The following is a 23,789-nucleotide window of genomic DNA, read 5'->3' on the forward strand; positions in this document are numbered from 1 at the left end:
GGGGATTCGAACCGCCGATCTTCCGATCGGCAAGTCCTAGGCTCAGTGGTTTAACCCACATCGCCACCCGCGTCCCTGATCCAGACCAGGGTACTTGCCTGCATTTTGAAGAAAGGACTGTTTCCCTCAGTGGCCCTCCCTCATCTAGGCCTGGTGGTAGGTATCCTGGAGAATGTTATTTCCCAATGGCATCCATTCCCCCCCCCCCCCCCGCCGGACACGTCCTCTTCTTCAGAGTTAAAATTTCTGTCTGGGCAGATTTATAAAATTTGGAAAAATGTCTGGGGTTTTTTGTTTGGTACGAATACCATTCTATTCGTACTGAGCTGGAAGTTCCTTCAGCAACCAAGGGCAGAGGAGAAGCAACCGGCAGCTTCACTCAATCAATCAATCAATCAATCAATCAATCACTGGGCTTAACATAATTCATTTCTGGACATCTATGGCTTGGTAATAATAATAATAATAATAATAATACACTGATACCTCTGGTTGTGAACAGGATCCGTTCTGGAGGCCCATTCACAACATGAAAGGAACGCAACCCGCAGCAGCGCGCCTGCGCACGCGTGGGTTGCAATTCGCCGCTTCTGCGCATTCATGTCACGTCATTTTGCACTTCTGCGCATGCGTGAGTGGCGTAACCCGGAAGTAACCCTTTCTGGTACTTCCGGGTCACAGCGGGACATAACCTGAAAGAACGTAACATGAAGCGGACGTAACATGAGGTATGACTATAATAATAATAATTTATTATTTATACCCCGCCCATCTGGCTGGGTTTCTCCAGCCACTCTGGGCGGCTTCCAACAAAGTATTAAAATATAGTGGTCTGTTAAACATTAAAAGCTTCCCTTCCTTTCAAACCCCCAAATCACAGAACTTGGAAGTATCTGCTGCACCATCAGTGAAGGCACAAGATCCATCGTCTCTGCAGTAGCCACGAACGCAGAGATTAACATTTGAAATGGTTCGCTCTTTTTCTACACACCCACCCAACTTTTAAAACCTTTTCAAACTTCTTGTTTGATGAATATTTGAGGATGAGAGCTTTAAATACTGGGCTTGAGAGCATTTTCTTGTCTCTTAAAAGGATTGCCGGAAGAATATGAGGCCAACATGCAGCAAGGCCCATTTATTAGAAGCCCCTGGAAATAATTGACATTATTTTAAGGACCGTGATATTTGTACAGGCTCCGACAATGCACACCTCTGTGCCTCTTCTTGTCATGAACTAAGTCTTTGCACGATGTAAACGGAAGACTCTTTGCATTTTACTGTGGGCCTAATTCATATGACTGGGATCCTCCCTCTTCCAACCTTGACACATCTCAGCACCCTTGCAAATATCTACCATCTCCAAACCCACATTCAGTTTAGGGGACACCTACAGGAGAGGGGTCTGTGCAGGAGCCCCTGATTTCAGGCATCCCAGAGGCACCCCAGGGATGATGGGAATTGTAGTCCCAAAACACCTGGAGGGCTGCATTTGCCTATGCCTGGACTAGGGTCTGGGAGACCAGGGTTCGACTCCTCATTGGGTTACCTTGGGGGCCAGTCACTGCCTCTCAGCCAAACCTACATCACAGGCTTGTTGTTGGGATTAAATGAGGAGAGAGAGAAGGAACCATAAATGCCCCCTTGAGCTCCTTGGAGAACAGGGACTCAGCTACAGTAGTAAAAAACCAACACCCAATGTTTTAAATGCATTATAAACATGCAACACCAGATGGCGCTGTAGAGCACAAAACTTTTCCATGTGATTTCTCATAGCGTTTTCCCCCCTTTTGTTATAATGATTTCATTTGTGACTTATTTATAGCATTTCTTTTCATGTGTGCAGATCTAGCCCAGGTAGGATATAAATGCAATAAATAAATAAGTGGAGGAGGACGGTGGCGATAGGGAGGGAGAGACTTCATACACGGCTTAAGTGCTGGTGTTGTGCAGATACAAAAAGGGAGGAGGAAGGTGCAACTGCAACCTTCCTTGGCTGCAAGTCTCGGCTTGACGTATAAACACAGCGATTAACCGCCACTCTCAGCCTGCCCCACGTGAACCAACAAGGCTAGCATCAGCCAGAGAGAGAAAGGATAAAAAGATGGTGCTATAAAAATATCTGATTCATTTGGCCTTGTCATCAGGGCTTCCCATCAGTCAGGGCCAAACATGGATCATGCTGCTTTCTTCAGCTCCCACCCGATGGGAAGACCCAGTTTGCATAGCATCCAGGCCAGGCATAGTCAAACTCTCTCCAGATGTTTTTGGGACTACAACTCCCATCATCCCTGACCACTGTTAGCGAGGGATGATGGGAGTCGTAGTCCCAAAACATCTGGAGGGCCGAGTTTCGGGATGCCTGATCCAGGTACCCAAGGTAGCTTCTAGCGAAGAGCTCGGTTTGGAGAGAGGGAAGCAATCGAGGGGGAAGGAAACACAGCCTTCAAGGACTGCAAAGGCGTTCTGCAGCAGCACTGCAGCCTCAGCTTCTCTGCAGGAAAAACAGCACTTGCTCCATCAAGAGGACGTCGGGTGTGATGCGCACGGCGGAAACCAAGGCACCTGCCTGATACTGAATCAGTGCATCTAGCACGGATTGGCAGTGGCTCCCCAGAATTTCAGATAGTGGAGCTTTCCCAGCCCCGTCCAGAGACTGAAGCTGAGATCTTCGGCGTCCAAAGCAGGTACTCTACCCACTGAGCTGCGAGGCAAGCCGAGTGTGATGGCCTGGGAATCGGATTCAGAGGCTGAACCGGAGGGATCCCAGCCTGCACAGGATCCCCACCTCCAGAACCAGCTGAGCCAGGGGTGGGGCATGAGCCTGAAGGGTCCTCACCTGTGCTGGGTCCTCAGATGCAGGCATCAGCTGAGTCTGCTCTGGCTCCTGAAATGATGGAGGACCCATTGCCTGCAGGTGCTCCACTCTTAGCCCCGTCAGAGGAAGCCGAGGTGGCCTCTGGGTCCGGTCACCCTCCAGCCTCTCCTGAGCTGCAGAGACTCAGGGCAGACAGGCAGAGGGAACTAGGTTCATGCAGGAGGAGTGCTGGCCTCCAGGCCAGGAGAGGCGAGTCACCTGTGGACCGGGGCCACCCTATGCCTCGGGGCAGATAAAAGCCAGCCAGCCCAGTCCCAGGTTGCGGGAGCAACATTGTTGCTAGCCTGTTCCTGCCTGAACCCTGTCCTGCTCTTCTGCCAGAGTTCCTGACCTCACCCAACTCCTTGCCTTGGACCCCGCTTCAGCCTTGACGGACAGCCTCCATACCTCACCCTCGACCTCGGACTGGACTCGGACCTCGCCGCACGGTAACCCCCCGGGACCAGCACACCGAGTCTGTGTTCCTGCCCCTCCGCTTAGCTGCTCCTCTCCTGCAAAGACCCCGTAAAGCGACCAGAAAACTGCCGCACATTAAAGATGCCATAAATACTCAGGATCTCGAGTCTCCAAAGTGATAACTACGTATCGATTCCTCTCTCGTTTGGGGATAAGGGTCCCAAGGAGTCAGCGGGTCCGAGAATTATCTGTTGCAAGATGAAAACACAGCCAAACACACACACACAAAACACCACACATACAAAAGTGGCTCGTTACTTCTCTTGCAAATTGTGTGGTGACTCATGCTACTCAATGTGGTTTTTGAATGGGAGACATAAAAACATGAGAACATAAGAAACACTTGCTGGATATTTATTTATTTATTAATCTATCTTTTAAAAAAATGTTTAGGGGTGATCTCATTTTCCTTAAAGGTAAAGGGACCCCTGACCATTAGGTCCAGTCGTGGCCAACTCTGGGGTTGTGGCACTCATCTCGCTTTATTGGCCGAGGGAGCCGGTGTACAGCTTCTAGGTCATGTGGCCAGCATGACTAAGCCGCTTCTGGCGAACAAGAGCAGCGCATGGAAACACCGTTTACCTTCCCGCCGGAGTGGTACCTATTTATCTACTTGCACTTTGACATGCTTTCGAACTGCTAGGTTGGCAGGAGCAGGGACCAAGCAATGGGAGCTCACCCGTTGCGGGGATTCAAACCGCCAACCTTCTGATTGGCAAGTTCTAGGCTCTGTGGTTTAACCCACAGCACCACCCGCATCCCCTACTCATTTTCCTAGTCATATTGAAATACTACCCCCTCAGTGAATCCAAACTTAGATTCACAAAATGTTTAGGGGCATGCGTACCCCCAGAAAAAGCACTGTATCTTATTAGATTCAGGGGTGCCAACTTGAATAAAAAATGGGGGCAGGAAAGCCCCCCCCCCTGCATAATCAATCACATGGCGCAGTGCACGCACACCATTTGAATGGCAATGCCCATCACCTTTGGGGGGGGCAGACTGACCCCTTCAAATGTTTTATTGGAGGGGACAAAGACCCCCTGGCCCCTAAGACTTGGCTCCTATAATTAGATTTATATAGCATTAGGCCACGTACCCCATCTTGAGCTTCTGGGAGGAAACGTGGGGTAGAAACAATCAATCAATGGAAAGTCTTGCTTTTTTAAGAAAGCTATTGTCAGGGAACTGCCATCGGAAGAGGGGAAGGAGGCGGGGGGGGGGCGTTGGGATACAGAGCACCTCCGAAACTCCTGAGGAGCAGTTCCTCTTCCAGCAGTGGAAACATTGCTGTCAACTTACAGATTTGAAAATAAGGGATCAGCAGCCTCGAAAATAAGGGATCAACAGCCAAAATATGGGATCAACAATTACTTTGATAAAATACATATTTTGTTGCGTGCAAATGGCTTTAGATACCTATTAGGTCCATAAATTACCATATAGCATATATTCAACACACACAAAAACAGCAAAGGACTGCTGGACATAGAAAGGGCCCCATTACCTTCAGTAGCTTATTTAAGGGACATCATCAATAAGGGACAGCAGCGGGACATGGCACTGGGATAAGGGACTGTCCCGCCAAATAAGGGACGCTTGGCAGCTATGGGTGGGAAAAGCCACACCTCCAGTGGAGAAGAGAGGGAAGGGGCCAGCCGAGCGAGGAAAGGGCTTGAGGATGCTGCTGGGAGCCCCAGCACCTCACCTGGCCAGGCTGGCCAGGAGGGACGCACGCCACTTCTGTCGCTCTCCTTGCGCAGAGGGGCGAAAAGGAGGGGGGGAGGAGACTTGGGGTGCCGAAGTTCTTACGTTGGGAGAGAAGCCAGAAGGGGCCACTCCTGGATTCTGCAAGTGACTGAGACGGACATGGACTTGGTAGATCTGCACTGTAAATAGTTTGCACAATGAAACGTGTAAAAGACAGGTTGGAGTCCTGCCTGGTTACTCACGAGCAACCACCACCACCATCTGACAGCTACCAAGTTTGATAGCAAATTAGGGGAGCTGGGTATGTTTAGCCTGCGGGAAAGGACACCGAGAAATGGCATGAGAGCCATCTTCAAATATCTGAAGGGCTGTCACATGGAAGAGGGAACAAGCTTGTTTTCTGCTGCTGCTGCTGCAGAGAGGAGGACCTGAACCAATGGATCCAAGTTACAAGAAAGGAGATTCTGGCTCAACATTAGGAAGAACTTTCTAATGGCAAGAGTTGGAAAGGACATCCTCAGAAGGTCATCATCATCATCATCGCTGGAGGTTTTTAATCAGGGCAATCTGTCCGGGATTCTTCAGTGGTGATCCTGCAATGTAGAGGGCTGGAATGGATGGCCTTTGAGGGTCCCTTCCAATTCTACAATCCTGTGATTCTATGATCCACTAGAAACCAGATCAATCAGCCTTCTGTAGTCAGCTGTGCATCTCTGCAGAAGATCTTTGGATCAGCGACACAAATCTCTCTGCCCCCGCACCCACCCAAAGCAGGCCAGCGTAAGAGTTAAAACCCGATGAAAGATTGGTTGTTTCTCTAAATTTTTGCCAGAGTCCCTTGGCTGCACTGGGAGAGAGTGCAGCATGCTATTCATAAATGCATGGCACTGCAGCCCCAGCATAATGAGGTCCCTGTTCTCTGCTGAAACCGCTTCGGTTCCTGTCGCACAATATCCAGAATTGTACAGGGTTAAACCCATATGATACAATAACCGCATTCAAAACAGCGCTCCCAAACAGCCACGGACCACCACCAGCAGCAGCACCCCCCCCCCCAAAAAAAAGAAAGACAAGCTCACGAGGACAATCATCGTTAGCTTGGGGGGAAATAACAAGGAATAATTAACTACGCCCCCTGTTTTTATTAGGCTTTCTAACGAGGAAGGTACATTTCAAAAGCTGTGTTTTGGGAGGGAGAGGTTTCGCCAGACCTCCTTTTTTGATGTTCTCCTTCCTACCCACAGCAAATCCCACCCTCCCTTTCACTCTCCTTAAAGCATCAGACCAAACACGAAGCGTTAGGCAAACCTGAGCCAGCTCCGATGACATCCATCCATCAAGAACCACCGAGCCAGCCCCCATTCATCCCCCCCTCCTGGCCCGCTTGGCGGCAAAACGTGAGAAACGAAAGGAGCAACTTGGCCAGCGAAAGCCAACTTTGACTACAGCCTGCTCAAGAAACAGACCCTTCCTAGATGAAGAAGCACCAACCATTATTATTATTTTTTAAAGTAAATTGAACAGACACATTTTCATTGGCACAGAATTTCTCCCACTAGCTGTGGCAATAGAGGGGAACTACAACACCCATTATCCCCAATGACTGGCCATGCTGTCTGGGGCTAAAGGGAGACAGACTGTGGTGCCATGCCTTCCAATGCCTCAGTGGGAGACATGACGGGCCATGCTGTCTGGGGCTAAAGGGAAGTAATAGTGCCACTGTATTCTGCTCTGGTCAGACCTCACCTGGAGTACTGTGTCCAGTTCTGGGCACCACAGTTCAAGAAGGACACTGACAAACTGGAACGTGTCCAGAGGAGGGCAACCAAAATGGTCAAAGGCCTGGAAACGATGCCTTATGAGGAACGGCTAAGGGAGCTGGGCATGTTTAGCCTGGAGAAGAGGAGGCTCAGGGGTGATATGATAGCCATGTTCAAATATATAAAAGGATGTCACATAGAGGAGGGAGAAAGGCTGTTTTCTGCTGCTCCAGAGAAGCGGACACGGAGCAATGGATCCAAACTACAAGAAAGAAGATTCCACCTAAACATTAGGAAGAACTTCCTGACAGTAAGAGCTGTTTGACAGTGGAATTTGCTGCCAAGGAGTGTGGTGGAGTCTCCTTCTTTGGAGGTCTTTAAGCAGAGGCTTGACAACCATATGTCAGGAGTGCTCTGATGGTGATTCCTGCTTGGGAGGAGGTTGGACTCGATGGCCCTTGTGGTCTATTCCAACTCTATGATTCTATTCTATGAGAAGGGCTGGGGCCTTCCTGTTAGCAGAGATGAAACCAGTCCCTGTCAGGGGCACAAAAATCACCTATCACTCTATGGATTGTGTGGCATTTGTCGCTGCAAGATCAAAAGGGGCAGAAACTCCCCGTCCTTCTTGCACCACAGCATAAAAGTGTGCGGTAAACTGATTTTTTCCCCAGGGGGTGGGCAAGGGCTGATGTAGCTCATTGCTGGGGATGCCAATACAGCTTTTTGCCAAGGGCACAAGGAATGCCTCTGTGTATAAGAGCTCATAGTTTGCATGCCAAAGGTCCGAGTTTTTTATTCCCAGGATCTCCAAGTTGGATGGCAAAGGCGTCCACCAGAGTCCTTGGAGAGCCACTATTAGTCTGGGTAGACCAAAGGTCCCCAACATGGTGACTATAAAAGTGCCATGCCCTCCAATGCCTCGATGGCAAAATCTGGGGCACAATCTTGCCAGTTGCCATCTCCCTGTTTCCCCCCGCAAGAGAACGGTGCCCATTTTGGACACTGTACCCTCGTGTGAATTTGCACCGCACTTCAAAATCTCACCAGAGAGCGCTGTCCTAAAAGGGCTGGCATTCTCTCGCAAAAAACACACACAGGATGTCCCGGTTTTCACACGGCACTTGCAGGGTATGCAGTGTGCCCACCAGTACTGATGCCCATTAAATACCCCACTAAAAATCTTATTCAACATTCCAGCTGCTGTTTGTTCTTTCTCTTTGCACTGGCTTAGGTGCATGCCTGAATTTCATTGGGTGCCAGGATTGGACACCCGCTCTCCCTTCTGTGAAGAACAGGAGAGCGGTGTGGCGGCCATTTTGTGCCACACACAACACAGCGGCCATTTTGCGGTTGGCTCCCACGGTATTTTCTCAAAATGTGCCCTTCAGTCTGGTGCAGAAAGCATTAAGCCAGAAACATCTAGAGTCCAGCTCAGCCTAAGACCAAGTCCAATAATATATGGATGACCAGAGGTTTCTCAACTTATCTCCAGGAGTTTACACTGTGACTCGTCTCTCTACCACCTCCCTCAGAAATGGCAAGACTGGGTACCAAAGTCTTTCTACTTCTGACCAAATGCACTGAGCTGTATTTGAACTGATTTGCAGAGCAGTTCAGCTCTTGCAGTCGGCTCTGTTGGGACACAGGAGCTTGGGTCATGCAAAGTTTCTTTCCGCTTGTCAGTGGTTGGCCAATACACTGGGATTTCCAATGTTATAGGAATTCTAAGGTCTCATATATATAAAGCGTATGTTCATAAATTTACAAGGCAAACACATACGTAAGTATATAAACTACGTGTCTGAAATAGTACAGGAGAACAATCCTGAAGCCATTTTGACTCTTCCAAATTGACCTCAAATATTTCTCTGCAAGGAGGAAGGAAATGGGAAAAGCTTTCCAATTGTCTTTGGACTGTAGGGGCTGCTTACACCTCCCTGTAAATACAGTCTGGCTAGTATCTGTTAGGCTGAGCAGGCTATCAATGTGCGTAAGAGATTCAGGAACTACCGTATTTTGCGCCCCATAGGACGCTCCGCCCCATAGGACGCACCTAGTTTTTTGGGGGGGAAATAAAGAAAAAATTTTTTACTTCCCCCCCAGGTGCGGGGCTGGAAGAACCAGGTTGGGGAACAGCGGGAAGGCACACTCTGCCTCCCCGCTGTCCCCCGAGCTTGTGGGGCTGGCGATGGGGAGAAGTGCGCTGATCCCGGGACTGCAGGCAGCTCTGCACGGCCACCGGGAGCGGGCGGGACTTTGCGCCCGGCTCCTGGTGGCCGCGCAGAGCTGCGCTGAGACGGGGACTGCAGGCAGCTCTGCCCGGCCATCCGGAGTGGGCCTGGCTCCCAGTGGCCGCGCAGAGCTGCGCTGATCCCGGGACTGCAGGCAGCTCTGCGCGGCCATCCGGAGCGGGGCGGGACTTCACGCCCGGCTCCCGGTGGCCGCGCAGAGCTGCGCTGATCCCGGGACTGCAGGCAGCTCTGCGCGGCCATCGGGAGCGGGGCTTTGCGCCCGGCTCCCGGTGGCCACGCCGAGCTGCGCTGAGCCGGGGACTGCAGGCAGCTCTGCGCGGCCATCCGGAGTGGGGCGGGACTTCACGCCCGGCTCCCGGTGGCCGCACAGAGCTGCGCTGATCCCGGGACTACAGGCAGCTCTGCGCAACCCTCAGAGCCGGTCTCCCGAGGGTTGCGCAGAGCTTCCTGAAGCCTGGAGAGCGAAAGCCTGCATTCGCCCCATAGGACGCACACACATTTCCCCTTCATTTTTGGAGGGGGAAAAGTGCGTCCTATAGGGCAAAAAATACGGTAAGTATTTACCATCTCCAAGGAATGGCCAGGCTACCCAGAAAAGGGAATCAGATAAGGCATGATCAGGTATCCTGGCAGACAGGAGAGAAGCAACACACTCAAATTTCTGCTGGGGACCACCTACTTCTGTGATGTATGTATGATGTTTTGTGGGGTGGTCTTGATCTACAGGGTGGCGATTTCAAAAGTCTATATAAGTGCTTGCACAACATTGTTCTGGGTTCCTCCTCCCTCCTTTGTGTGGTGAGTGAGGACCCTGTTGCAACAGCTTTAATAAAGATCAGGCTTACTAGCTGCTTTGCTTCTCAATAGTCTCTGGTTGGCCTCGGTTATTTTCTCCTACCGACAGAGAACCTACATAAGGACTCTATATGGGCTCTTGGGTACCCCATAAGAGAGAAGGAGCAGTTTTTTTCTTATAACACCAAACAACAGGCTCAGCTTTTGACTTCTAATAAACTTTCACAGAAAATCTCAGAAAGGACCTGGTAGGGATATATAGCTGTTACCTGGGACCAGGAAGACCAGGGTGCAAAACCTACTCAGCTATGAAGCCCACTACTGTCTCTCTTTAAGACAGTCACTGTCTCTCAACATAACCGACCTCACAGAATTGTTGTGGGGATAAAATATAAAGCAGCAGAGACATGTGTACATCAGCCTTGAGCCCTTTGGAGAAAAGGTGAGATTGAATGCAACCCTTTTAAAAAGAGAGAAGTGTGTGTGTGGTTTTTCATTCTTGCTTTCCTTCTCTCATGGCTGACCGAAATGGGTGACATGCCTGGCACTCACACAAAAATCCAAATGTGTCCAAAGGCCTAAAAAAAAGTTAATGTCCCCTAGCAACATTTTTAAGGGACGCGGGTGGCACTGTGGGTTAAACCACAGAGCCTAGGACTTGCCGATCAGAAGGTTGGCGGTTCGAATCTCCATGATGAGGTGAGCCCCCGTTGCTCAGTCCCTGCTCCTGCCAACCTAGAAGTTCGAAAGCACTTCAAAGTGCAAGTAGATAAATAGGTCCTGCTCCGGCGGGAAGGTAAATGGCGTTTCCATGCGCTGCTCTGGTTTGCCAGAAGTGGCTTCATCATGCTGGCCATATGACCCGGAAGCTGTACGCCGGCTCCCTCGGCCAATAAAGCGAGATGAGTGCCGCAACCCCAGAGTCGGTCACGACTGGACCTAATGGTCAGGGGTCCCTTTACCCTTTACCTTTAGCAACATTTTTATTTTAAAAAGAAACCAGAGAGTGCCTTCTCTGCAAAGCCATGGGTGGGGTAAGGCAAGATCCCCTTTTCCTTATTGATCGATTGATTGTTAATTCGTTTACCCCAAAGACAAAACCTTTTTCAGACATTGTGGTGAGGATGGAGAAGTATAAGCAAAGCGGTGAGGATCCGTTTGCTTCCTTGATTTTATTGGCTATTTTATGTAGGCTTTAGTGTACCATCAGCACTCTAGTTTTCTGGAATTACACGAGCTATAAATACAGAGCTCAGCCTCTGTGGCACATGGGACAAGAGCGGTGGAGGAATTTTCTTCTGCCTGCTTTTCGCAGAGGACCAATTTATTATGCTGCTCCTGAACTTCCGTGATTTGATTTAATATTTGTATTCTGCTTTTCCAGCAACAAATGCTGAGCTAAAAGCGGACCAGAATAATCACAACCACATTAATAAACAACAAACGTTCCAACATTACTATGATATCAAACACAGCAGTATGTAAATATAGAGAACGACAACAGTTTGGGAGACAGCGCCCAGCCAGATTGCTCAACTCCCAGATTTTATGATGTGGTTTGGAAGGAAACAATCCATTGAAAGGAACCAGGGGATGTTTTCCTGAACCTGTCGTCTGGGAGAAGTATATATTGTTATGAAAATTCTGAAATCTCAAATATAGAATAAATGCATAACTCTTGCTTTTGAAACTTGTTGTTCATGTGGGCCCCTTTGCAGTGTTGGAGCCCTTCATAATTCCTCTTGCCTGAGACCACATAGACCAGGGGCCAGCAATCTAAGGCCCATGTGCCAGAAGCAGCCCACGGAGGTCGTTGGACCAGCCCACGAGCCGAACCGAGCCACCCGCTCATGCACTGCGCTAAACCAGTGCAGTGCAGTGTGGGGACTCGCTTCCGTGGCACCAGATTCAATGTGGCGATTCCCAGACCATCCTCAGGCCAGATTTAGAAGGCAATTGGGCCTGATCCAGCCCGTGGACCTTAGTTTGCCAACCCATGGCCCAGATGCTCTGCATAGAGGGATCACCAGGTCCGGCTGGGCTTTCTGATTGTCACATCAATGATCCTCCTCTTCCTCTTTCCAGTGTTGATGCTTTGTGTAAACTCTGTTAATCCTCAGGAATATCACACCTTGACCTGCCTGAGCCACTGTGACCCCACCTTATGTCTGATGTATTTCTGCTTTGCAAAGGGGAGGCCTGTCTTCTCCATGCCAAAAATGCTAACCTTCAAAAAGAGGTGTCTCTCTTTGTTCTGGGTCTGCCACCTGTTTACAAGGAGGGGTGGGGGACTCTGTGGCAACAGAAAAATAAAGATCTGCCTTGCTTCTCACTGGATCCTGCCTCCATCCTTTCTTCCCTGACCAATCATGGACTTAGGGGACTCAGAGTCCCTTGGGGAGTTGGGCAGCCAAAGCCAAACAAGAATTTCCCCTATAACAATATTATGGGAAGAGGCAATGTCGTGCAGTGGTTAGAGAGTGTTGGACGAAGACCTGGGATGCCAGGGTTCAAATTCTCCACTCATCTATGAAGCTCACTGGGTGACCTTTGGGCCCAATCTCTGCTTCTCAGCCTCACCTACCCAGCCTAAATATACCCAAATGCTTCGACTGTTCCTCATAAGGCTTGGTTTCCAGACCCTTGATCATATTGGTCACCCTCCTCTGCACACCTTCCAGCTTGTCTGTAACCTTAAATTTTGGTGTGCAGAACTGGACATAGGACTCCAGGGGGGATTGGATCAATACAGAACTGAGCAATATTATGGCTTCCCTTGATCTGGACACTAGACTTCTATAATTCAGTAGACTCCAGCAGAGCTGGAATTTTACTCCTGGGTCTTCTGAGAATCTCAGGAAACTCTTACCAGCTTTCCGGAACTTGACTTGAAGAGTGAACTTTTGCTATTCTTCCTTCTCCTCCGAGAAAAAAGGGAGAATTGTCCTTTTAAAAGCTCAATCTCCTTGATATTTCTTATGTTAATGATCTCACATTTTTTATCCTCCTCTGCAACAATGGCTCCTTGCTGCCATGCTGTGCTCTTCCCTTTCGTTTTACTTAAATGATTGCTCCATGACACCCCTCTTGAATAAAAGCATGGGAAAGAAATAGCTGAGCTTCTCTTATTATTAAGCAACATTAGACTCGTGTTTGTTCTCCATTTAATTTGCATATGGAGAGTTAAAAACCACTCCTGTCGGGATTGACAAAGAGGTAATTCTAAGGTTGGGTTCTCTCCCCCCAAGAAAATAAAGTCAGTATGCTAAACAAAGAGGCTAACAGGACCTTTTGTTCGACCTTTCCAGGAGCTTTGAAAAATGCTTTCAGCTTCCCACAATCACCAGAAATACATGGTATCACACAGAGATGTGCCCGTTTCCAGCAGATCAAGGAAATGAGATTGGGATTGTGTTGAAACCGACTCTGAGCCCACAGAAGGGGGAACAAGGAGAGTGAGAAATCTTAGATCAACATAAAGCAGGGAAGGAACCATTATTGATCTGGCTACTGACGGCGGCCGGCAGAATCTACTACAAACTGACTGTGGTTTCACATATTTCATAAGAGCATAAGACAATAATACGAGGGTGCTGGATCAGGCCAGTGACCCATCTGGTCCAGCAACCTGTTCTCACAGCGGACAACCAGATGTCTGTGGAAAACCGACAAGAACTACCCTAGCAACCTTGCACAACTCCAAGACAACGTTGTCTGCCCAATTGACTTCAACGAGCAAAGAGATGCTGAAATGAAACAGAGGGTGCTGAGCAGTTGGTTGTAAACAGCACAGCTGCCCCACCATCCATAGCAACACTGCAAGGCAGTAGGAGAAGCTGATTGGATGCAGACCTCTGCTACTCCTACAGCGCTTGCAAGGGGCTGACCCTGCTTGTGAGCCAGTGTGGTGTAGTGGTTAAGAGCGGTAGACTCGTAATCTGGTGAACCGGGTTCGCTTCCCTGCTCCTCCACATGCAGCTGCTGGGTGACCTTGGGCTAGTCACACTTCTCTGAAGTCTCTCAGCCCCACTCACCTCACAGAGTGTTTGTTGTGGGGGAGGAAGGGAAGGGAGAATGTTAGCCGCTTTGAGACTCCTTCGGGTAGTGATAAAGCGGGATATCAAATCCAAACTCTTCTTATGTCCTAAGCGTCAGGCATGCCCTCCAGGTCAGACCAGAGTGGGTCAATCGGGGTCACAACCCTGTTTCACGTAGCAGCCAGCCAACGCAGCCACAAACAGAGTCACAAGACAACCCCAGTCTCCAGCAACTAGTATTCCATGGTAGGCCACCCCTGAGACTGGAGGCTCCATTGTTCATTGCTGTCTCAAAAGGCACATTGCACACCACCCTGTGACCATGATGGATAAATGACAGTCTAGGTCTATAGCAAATAAATGTAGCCATCATGACTAACAGGAAGCAAGACATTGACTCATGCAGTAAGTAATGAAGTAAGATTCCATCCTGAATCTATTGTCAATCATTTTATGAAAGCAGACTCTTGAGAGACAGGTAGAAAAAAATTATCTTGGATCTTCCAACAGCATATATCATCTGTGATTACTAAGACCCAACACAGGTTTCTCAAAAATAAGTCATGTCAAACAGACCTCATTTCTTTGTTTGATGGAATTAAGTTTGATGGAACTTGGTGGATCAGGGGAATGCTGTGGACATAGTGTATCTTGATTTCAGTAAGGCTTTTGACAAAGTCCCTCATGATATTCTTGCAAGGAAGGTGGTAAAATATGGGTTGAACGAGGTAACTGTTAGGTGGATTAGTAGCTGGTTGGCAGACTGAAGCCAAAGACGACTCATTAATGGTTCCTGTCATCCTGGAAAAAAGTGCCAAGTGGGGTGCCGCAAGGTTCTGTCCTGGGCCTGTTGTTGTTCAACGACTTTATGAATGACTTGTATGAAGGAATTGAAGGGGTGTTCATCCAATTTGCAGATGACACCAAACTGAAAGGGGTAGATAATGCTGCAGAAGACAGAATCAGAATTCAAAATAATAATAATAATAATTTATTATTTATACCCCGCCCATCTGGCTGGGTTTCCCCAGCCATTCTGGGCGGCTTCCAACAAAGTATTAAAATACAGTGGTCTGTTAAACATTAAAAGCTGCCCTAAACAGGGCTGCCTGCAGATGTCTTCTAAAAGTCTGGTAGTTGTTCTTCTCTTTGACATCTGGTGGGAGGGCATTCCACAGGGCGGGTGCCACTACCGAGAAGGCCCTCTGCCTGGTTCCCTGTAACGTCACTTCTCGCAATGAGGGAACTGCCAGAAGGCCCTCGGAGCTGGACCTCAGTGTCCGGGTAGAACGATGAGGGTGGAGACGCTCCTTTAGATATACTGGACCAAGGTCAGAAAGGACCTTATCAGATTGGAGAACAGGCCTCAAGCCAACAAAATGAATTTCAATAGGGACAACTGTCAGGTTCAGCTCTTAGACTTTGCACCCTAAGGTCCCATGGCAGGTTACAACAATTAAAACACAATGTCAAGAATAGTTTGAAACAACTTACAATTGTAGAAATGTGGTGGGTCCTACAGTCTCTCTAGAGGGGAAACACCCCAAGGAGGAGTGCAGCTCTGACCCCGGAAGTGGCACCTCTTTGGACGAGGAGTCTCAATCAGCTCCCCAACCAAGTCTGTCTGCCCTTACCAGTTCTGCAGAATGGCAAAGAAGCCTTCAGAGGCTGTTGGGAGAGGCCACACCACAAGGGCTCTCCAAGGTCCTGAAGTAGCCAAGCCTACGCATCTCTCTCCCAACCACCTTGTCTTGCAGATGCTGCAGAGTGCAGAAGGCTGGTTCAGGGAGAGTTCTGCCATTCTTTCTCCTGTAGCTAAATTTAAACAAAGAAAAGATTCCTGGAACAGCCTGTACATGAGTGGAACATAAGAAGATCCTGCTGGATCAGGCCATCTAGTCCAGCATTCTGGTCTCACAGGGGCCAACCAGATGTTCAAGCACAAGAAAATTCTCCTTTCCTGTGGTTTCCAGCAACAGGTGTTCAGAAGCATTGCTGCCTCTGATCATAGAGGCAGAGTATAGCCATCATGGCTAGTAGCCATCAATGGCTTTTTCCTCCATGAATTTGGCCATCTAAGTTGGTGGAGGGGAGTTTCATAGTCTAACTCTGCACTGAATAGAGACATACTTCCATTTATGCGTCCAGAATCTTCCAATATTCAACTTCATTTGATGTCCACAAGTTGTAGTGTTGTGAGAGCGGGAGGAAAACTTTCCTCTCTCTACTCTTTCCATGCCATGAATAATTTTTACAAACTTCTATAATGTTACCTCTTACTCAGTCGTCAAAGATAAGCAGGACTTGGTCTGGCCAATGGTGGGATGGGAGACCACCCTGGGAACTCTCTGCATGATATTTTGAGTTCCACAAGAGGGGGAACATAATGCTTTAAAGGTCTAGGTGAATCCCTGTAAAACTGGACAATTGCACTAGGTCTCTGTGAACTCTGTCCAGGGCTGCAGGAGATTGATTATATATTTTAAAAATTGCCGCTAGCTTCTGAACCCACTGAACTGAAGCACCTCCGAGACGGAAATTAATTACCTTTCTTCTACCTATTTGCAGAGCAAAATCCTTGATTGAGCCTTCTTAGCCCTGGCAAAATATTAATCATCATATTCATACTTGTGTCAAGATTTTAGATTATTACCGGTAACTGTTATTTTTTTAATAATAATAATAATAAATCCATCAGACACGTTTTGCTGAGATTTAAAGGCTCTCTGGCAATGCAGATAAGCAATGAAAACTTGGAGATCAGCCGTCCCCGAGTAGTTCCTCTCCAAATGATTTCGACTGCAACTTCCATCAGGCTCAGCGACGCTTCAAGGCAACTGGAGAGCAACATGCTGGAAAAGCTGCTTTAGAGGAAGCAAGGGAAGGGCACTCTCAAAGCTGCTGAATGCCCTCTGTTTGAGCTGTTGACCCTTGTTTCCAAAGGCCATAAGAGTGTGCCCATAAGAACATAAGGAGACCCTGATATATCAAGCCATTGGATCCTGCAACCCAGCATCCTGTTCTCACAGTGACCAATGAGATGGTTGTGGGATACCTGCAAACAGGACCTGCTGAATATACTCTCTGTGCACAGGCAAACTTTCCAACATACATCTGCTGTTGGTTAGTGGCAGATGACGCCAGCCTAGTCATAGCAATGGGAATAATAATAATAATTTATTACTTATACCCCGCCCATCTGGCTGGGTTTCCCCAGCCACTCTGGGCAGCTTCCAACAGAATATTAAAATACAATAGTCTATTAAAAATTAAAAGCTTCCCTAAACAGGACTGCCTTCAGATGTCTTCTAAATGTCAGGTAGTTGTTTTTCTCTTTGACATCTGGTGGGAGGGCTTTCCACAGGGCGGGGGCCACCACCAAGAAGGCCCTCTGCCTGGTTCCCTGTAACTTGGTTTCTTGCAGTGAGGGAACTGCCAGAAGGCCCTCGGCGCTGGATCTCAGTGTCCAGGCAGAACGATGGGGGTGGAGACACTCCTTCAGGTAGACTGGACTGAGGCCATTTAGGGCTTTCAAGGTCAGCACCAACACTTTGAATTGTGCTCGGAAATGTACTTGGAGCCAATGTAGGTTTTTCAGGACCGGTGTTATGTGGTCTCGGTGGCTGCTCCCAGTCACCAGTCTAGCTGCCACATTCTGGATTAGTTGTAGTTTCCGGGTCACCTTCAAAGGTAGCCCCACATAGAGCGCATTGCAATAGTCCAAGTGAGAGATAACTAGAGCATGCACCACTCTGGCAAGACAGTCCACAGGCAGGTAGGGTCTCAGCCTGCGTACCAGGTGGAGCTGGTAGACAGCCGCTCTGGACGCAGAATTAACCTGTGCCTCCATGGACAGCTGTGAGCCCAAAATGACTCCCAGGCTGCGCACCTGGTCCTTCAGGCTCACAGTTACAGGACCAGGGAGTCCCCCACACCCACCCGCCCCTTGTCCCCCCAAAATAGTGCTTCTATCTTGTCAGGATTCAACCTCAATCTGTTAGCCGCCATCCATCCTCCAACCGCCTCCAGGCACTCACACAGGACCTTCACCACCTTCACTGGTTCTGATTTAAAAGAGAAAACACCCAAAAGCAAATCTTGCTGCCTTACTGAGCTCTCAGAATAACACCACAGCAGAAACTCTGCAATCCCCAATGCGTACAGGGTGTATACCTGAGATTTTGTGTGTGTCAGCTAGTTTACACATGTGCTTTTGACATTGTAAATAAATATACATACATTACAATTCCCGAGTAAGGAGATGGCCTTTCCCCAAGGTGTTTGCTTAGCCTTAGCCAATAGCTAAAAGGGACACCTTAAAGCAGTGGTTCTCGAGGGGTGTGGTGCAGTGCACTAGTGTGCCAGGCGAGGAAGGCAAGTGTGGCAGGAAGATTCAAGGACAATCAAAGAAGCATCTAAACCTTTCAGTGTAGTATTGTATAGTTTTGTTTTAGTTTTTTGCAGAACAGAGATAGATATCTTCAGTGCTTTTTTCTGGGGGTACACAGGGGTACACATACCCCTAAACATTTTGTGAATCTAAGTTTGGCCTCACTGAGGGGCAGTATTATGAGTAGGAAAATGAGAGTACCCCTAAACATTATTTTTTATAGAAAAAAAGCACTGGATATCTTTGCAAAATAAGAGCAAGAGCTTCAAGTGATTGTGCAAGCTCACCCCTCTCATTGAGGCCCATACACAAGAGTTATATTCTGGAAATGATTCCTGTTCTTATGTAGCTGCATTATTTTATACTTTCCGGGGATGTCCCATGATCATATTATAAAGTAGCTGTGTTCTGTGCTTTAAAGGGAGTTCTTTCTTTTGGTTCTCCAATGTATAAGAAGTACACCCAATAATCAATATCTATCAATATCAATAAAAGCATCAATATTCATACCAATATCAATACCAATTTAAAAAATCAGTGTGAGCCCAGAAAAAATAGTTTGAGAACTGCTGCCAATGGCTGGAAGATGGTTGCTTAGATGAGCATTGCTGGCCTTTGATCGCTGGTGGCTACTAGCTGTGAACAAGTTCTGCCTATTTTGGTGAGGTTTAATAGGAAGCTGTTTACAGGTTAGGAATCCAGAGATACCAAACAGGAGGCGTCTGGGAATGTTGTCATCCCCCCCACCCCACCCCACACAATTCAAGAAGGAGCTTTGACTGTGGAAACTCCAAGGTTTGGGGGAACAACTGTCATTGCTTAAAAAGCCAGCTCTGCCGACATTCTTGCCTACCCTCTCCAGCTTGGCATGCATTTTTCCTGAAGCAAACAGGTACAGCAAAAGAAACTGTTCTCTCTCCAGGACAGTCTCATCATTTGGAAACTGACCCTGTGAAAGACTGCCCCCTAGAGGCCCCTGCTGCTCAAGGAGAAGGTGGTGAGCACAAAACATTGAAATAATTCAACTAGAGTTGCTTTTGCTGAACTAGGCATTTTGGACAATAGTACATGGACGGCTCCATCTTCTACAGAAGGCGCACCTTAGAATCAGAAATGTTCTGGATCTGAGCACCCTGCTAAGCCACCCAACAGCCTACCTGGGTATCCACAGCACTGCGGGGTTCGCAAAGGCTCCATTTCCCAGCCCCCAGTGGGGCAGGTGATTCCAGGTGGCCAACAGAGGATGTGCCAAAATCCAACCGGTTGATGCAGGACCATCACAAATGCCAAAGCAAAGGTAAACCCACAAGAAAGAATCCTTAGGGCAGTCTGCACACACCAAACACAAAAAACCAAGCAGATTCCAGCTGTGTGCAATAGCCAAAAACAGGAGATAAAGGAACCTCAAAAGCATGGAGGGCAAGACAATTATTTATCTGCTTTTTTTATAAAAAAAGAATCCTTTTCAACAGGAATTGACGGAAGGGTTGGGGTATTGCCGACTAAGTCCTGCCAACCGTCTCTAGACTCGCACCCAAAACCTGCAGATGAAATTCCTCAACCAACCACCCTGCTTTGAATGGGGAGTGTGGGTAGAATCACACACCATTTGCCAGGGGAGAGCTGTGTGTCGGCTGCCACATCCATGCGCTCTCATCACCAGAGCACAGCTCACACGGCGTTGAGCAAAACGGCAGCGGGGAAGGGTTATGCCAATCACGCTCATTGCTCTGTGCCCGACTCCAGGAACCCCACACCTCAGAGCCACCAAGACTGACGGCGGCCTGTTTCTTCCTGCCCACATATAACATGCTGTCTTTGCGAGAAAAGAAACACACACACACTAGATTGAATGAACATCCTGTCCTCCGAGGAGAACCTTTTGTAATGCACACTCACACAAAGAAGGTTATTTTTTTCATATATATATATATGCAACCATGGTGCCAAATAACACCACCTGCCATCAAAACTCAGATCTGCAGGAGTCACACAATCAGGCAGGGACATCAACAGATGGTTGGGGGATCATTATAAATTGAATATAACCAAACACAAGTCCAAGTGCCATTAGAGTGCTCTGTTCAGGGGTGAAAATCTCATGCATTTGCCCCCGCCCCCCAAAGGAAATATTATGAAACTAGCACAGAACTTCAGCAACACACATTCTCTGCATGCAATATTTTTTCGGGTGTTCGGCTAGGAAGGAAATTGGTGGAAAAGTATGGGGGATACTATCAAGCACAGGAGAGGAGAGGAATTCGTTTGGGGTTTTTTTCTTCCCCAGGAACAGGCCTCCTCAAACAGCTAGAACCTGGTTTGATGGCGGGAAAGCCACACAAGAGGCAAAATTCCCAGGGCCCAAGAGACCACTCATCGTTACCAAATGGCCTTCCATGTACCAGGGGAAGCCAAGGGGCCTGCCTCTCTGGCCCAGAGCCAGCCCTGCCCAGCCTAGCCCCCTTTCCAGAGAGGATGCTCTTCAAAGAGGCATGAAATCCATCTCTTCCGTGTGTGTGTGTGTGTGTGTGTGTGTGTGTGATCACTAGCTGGAGAGAAGAGACGCGGGGAAGGTTTGGCCTCTCTCTGGGTTCGGCATTCCCCACATCAGAAGGCTGTTGCCAGGGAAATGGAATGAATGAGAGAAATTCAGAAGGAAAATGCAAAACTACCCCCACCCCTAACCAAAGCAAAAAAAAAAAGGGGGGAGCAGTTACTTCCAGGGGGAGAAAGGGGTTCGATACAGAAGCACCGAGCCTTGTCTCTTCCCTGTGCAGCAGGAGGAGGCTGATTCTGGGGAGGAGCAGGGTTTTTTTTTACACACATAATACACACACAATTGCCGCAGAGAAGGAGAAGCAAGCTGCCTGCCTGCCTGCCTGCCTGCCTGGGGAGTGAATGAATCTTCCCTCCCCCGCCGCCCCCTCGCTCTGCCAACGTCAGCCGGAGATTTGCATGGCACAAGCGGCGCCCACCGCCGTCTCCTCCTCCTCCTCCTCCTCCAAACCGGGCACCGCGGCCATTGGAGCCGGCCAGCGCTGTGTGCGCGTAAATGTGCCACGCTGAAGATGCCGCCCGCTCTCGGCTGCTTCCAGAGGGTTAAACTCCATCTCCCCCTGGCTGCCAACCCGAGTTAATTTCCACCTCCACAACACCGGGGGTTGGGGAGATTTAATAGAGGGTTATTTTTAGCATCCTTCCAACACGCGCGCACACGCGGGCGCACACACACACACCAAAAACCTTCTACAGGGAAGCTTCCCCCCGCAAAAAAGAGAGACATCTGAAAGGCCACCCCAGAAATAGATGCGGGAAAGTTTGCAGCCTGTCAAAACCTCTCCTAACCTCCGCTCACCGGGAAGCAGGGCTGAGAGGAGTTCAGGAAACCGGGGGGGGGGGGGGAGAGAGAGAGAGGTCTTTTTCAGCCTCCAAGACTCTCTCTGGGCTCTGCTGACATCTCAGCACACGCCTGCCCCTGTCTCTGCAGCCTCGGATTGCACCCACCAGCCTCTCCGGGCGCCCATCACCAGGGCCTCCAGCCCACCAATGCAAGACCCCCTGGAGGCTCCCAAACCGAGCCCAGAGGTGGAAAGATTCCCCCTCCCATGTGCAAGCAGACCGTGGCTGGCATCGCATCTTTCGGGGGGAGGTGGCGAGGGATGAGGCAAACGAGCCTCCTTCTCTTTCCCGAGGTCTTTGCAGCTGGTATTTAGACAGCTGCGTGGAGAAGGGGAGCGGGGGCCAGCGAGAGAACAGAGGGGGCCATTTACGCGCCCAGGAGAGCCCGGCCAACCTAGGCAACACGGAGCTCCAGAAAGCCCGGAGCTGGGAGGATGGAGCGGTGGACGGAGCGAGTCAGAGACGGACCGAGTCCTCCCGGGCATTGCCCGGTGCCCAGATGTGCCTCCGGCTGCATTTGCAGCTGGAGGAAGAAGAGGAGGGAGCCTGGGGCTTCCTCTCCTTCCTTCCTTTGCCCACCGCCAAATCTCCCGTTCCTCCCTCCCCACCCCAAAGTCAGCTCCCTTCAAACGGTCCCTCTCCCTGGGATGCCAGCCCCCTCCTCCGTTCCTCGGTGGCGCAGAGCAGGTCCCCCTCCCCTCTCCCTCGCTTCCCGGACCGGCGGGGAGGTGGGGGCAGCAATCCGGTCGCCTGAGCCAAGACCCGAGTTCGAGCCTCGTTCGGTTGAGATTTGGGGGTGGGGGAGTGCGAAAGAGCTGCTTTTTGAGCCCCGGAAGGTCGGGGGTGCGAAGAGAAGGCTCTCCATGCTTGCAAGGTCACCACGACGCGGGAGGTGGGCTGTTTTCCCCCCTCCGGTGGAGAGAGAGAGAGAGAGAGCAGTAGCGAGCCGGTGGCCGGCACTCACCGTAGACGCCTTGCCCGGAGATGCCCTCCAGCAGCACGGCGAGCAGCCACACGGCCCCGTAGGCTAAATCCATCTTGGCGGCGGCGGGAGCAGCGGCAGCCACATATCCGGGCGGAGGGGACCGGGAGCAGGAGGAGGCGCGCCCCGCTCGCTCGCTCGCTCCGCCACGGCCCGCTCGCGGCTCCCGAGGATGGAGGAGGGCGAGGACGAGGATGGAGAGGGAGGCAGCGGCAGGAGGAGGAGGCGGAGAGGAGGCGCCCCCCGGGCAGGAGGCGACGCGCGGCGGCGGCGGAGGCTCCGAGCCCCGGCTAGATCGCGGCGTCCTTGCGCGGCGCACTCTGCTGCGGCGGGGCCGGCGGCAGCGGCTCGGCGGCGGCGGCGGAACAGGGCGCAGCCATGGCGGGAGCGCCCCCGGCGCACTCCCGGGCCTGCGGGCGGCTGGCTCTTTCCTCCTCCTCCTGCAGCGGCGGGCCCGGGCTGGGAAAGGCAGGATGCGCGCCTGGCAGCAGCTGCGGGGCTTGCGCGCCGCGGTCACGTTGGGCGCTACGTGCTCCGAGCCGCCAGCCGACAAGGCAGCCCCGAGCTGGCCGCGTCAACCGCGCGCCGCCGCCGCCGCTACCGCCGCCACAGCCGCTGGGACCGCTGGTGCCGCCGCCTCTCGCTTCTCCTCCTCGCGAGCGCCGCGGAATGGGAGGCGCCGCGCCTGCCTGCCTCCCGCTTGCCCAGCCTCCGCGCACCTCCTCCTTCCTTCCCTCCTCCTGGCCTGTGGGAAGCTCGCCGGCTTGCGGGCAGCACCGCACGCTTCGTCGGCAAGCGGTCGGGTGCAGGGATCTCGCTCACGTCTGCTTGGACATCTTTGGCTAGGGCGCGCCGACCCGTCTCCTGGGGAGAGTCGAGAGGGATGGAAAGAGGTCCTCCTTCACGCAGCGCATAGCTAAAGCGTGGAAATGCCCCCTCCTCGTGGGGGGGGGGGGCAGCGGCGGCCACCGACTTGGAGGCTTTAAAAGAGGCAAACAGAAATTGGCGGGGAAGACGGCCCTCGATGGCTACCAGCCAGAATGGCTCTGCTGTGTCTCCACAGTTGGAGGCAGCGATGCTTCTGAATGCCCGTTGCTGAAGGCTGCAGGGAGAGAGAGAGGCTCTTGCGC

At 50.4% G+C, this 23,789-nt stretch overlaps 1 protein-coding gene across 2 annotated transcripts in view; it reads right to left on the reverse strand.

Moving 5' to 3' along the window:
• The window catches only part of MDGA2 (MAM domain containing glycosylphosphatidylinositol anchor 2), a 402,177-nt gene extending 378,908 nt beyond the window's left edge, over positions 1-23,269 (reverse strand). Inside the window, exon 1 of one of the 2 annotated variants that reach the window (XM_077925178.1) lies at positions 22,642-23,269. In XM_077925178.1, the coding sequence (XP_077781304.1) occupies positions 22,642-22,714 (73 nt within the window). In that variant the 5' untranslated portion in view covers positions 22,715-23,269. The remainder of the gene's footprint in view (positions 1-22,641) is intronic. The other variant, XM_028717480.2, reaches the window with a different exon arrangement.
• Between the last annotated feature and the right edge of the window lie 520 nt (positions 23,270-23,789).

This window comes from Podarcis muralis, chromosome 1 (genome assembly GCF_964188315.1).
Source record: "Podarcis muralis chromosome 1, rPodMur119.hap1.1, whole genome shotgun sequence".
Classification (NCBI taxonomy): Eukaryota; Metazoa; Chordata; class Lepidosauria; order Squamata; family Lacertidae; genus Podarcis; species Podarcis muralis.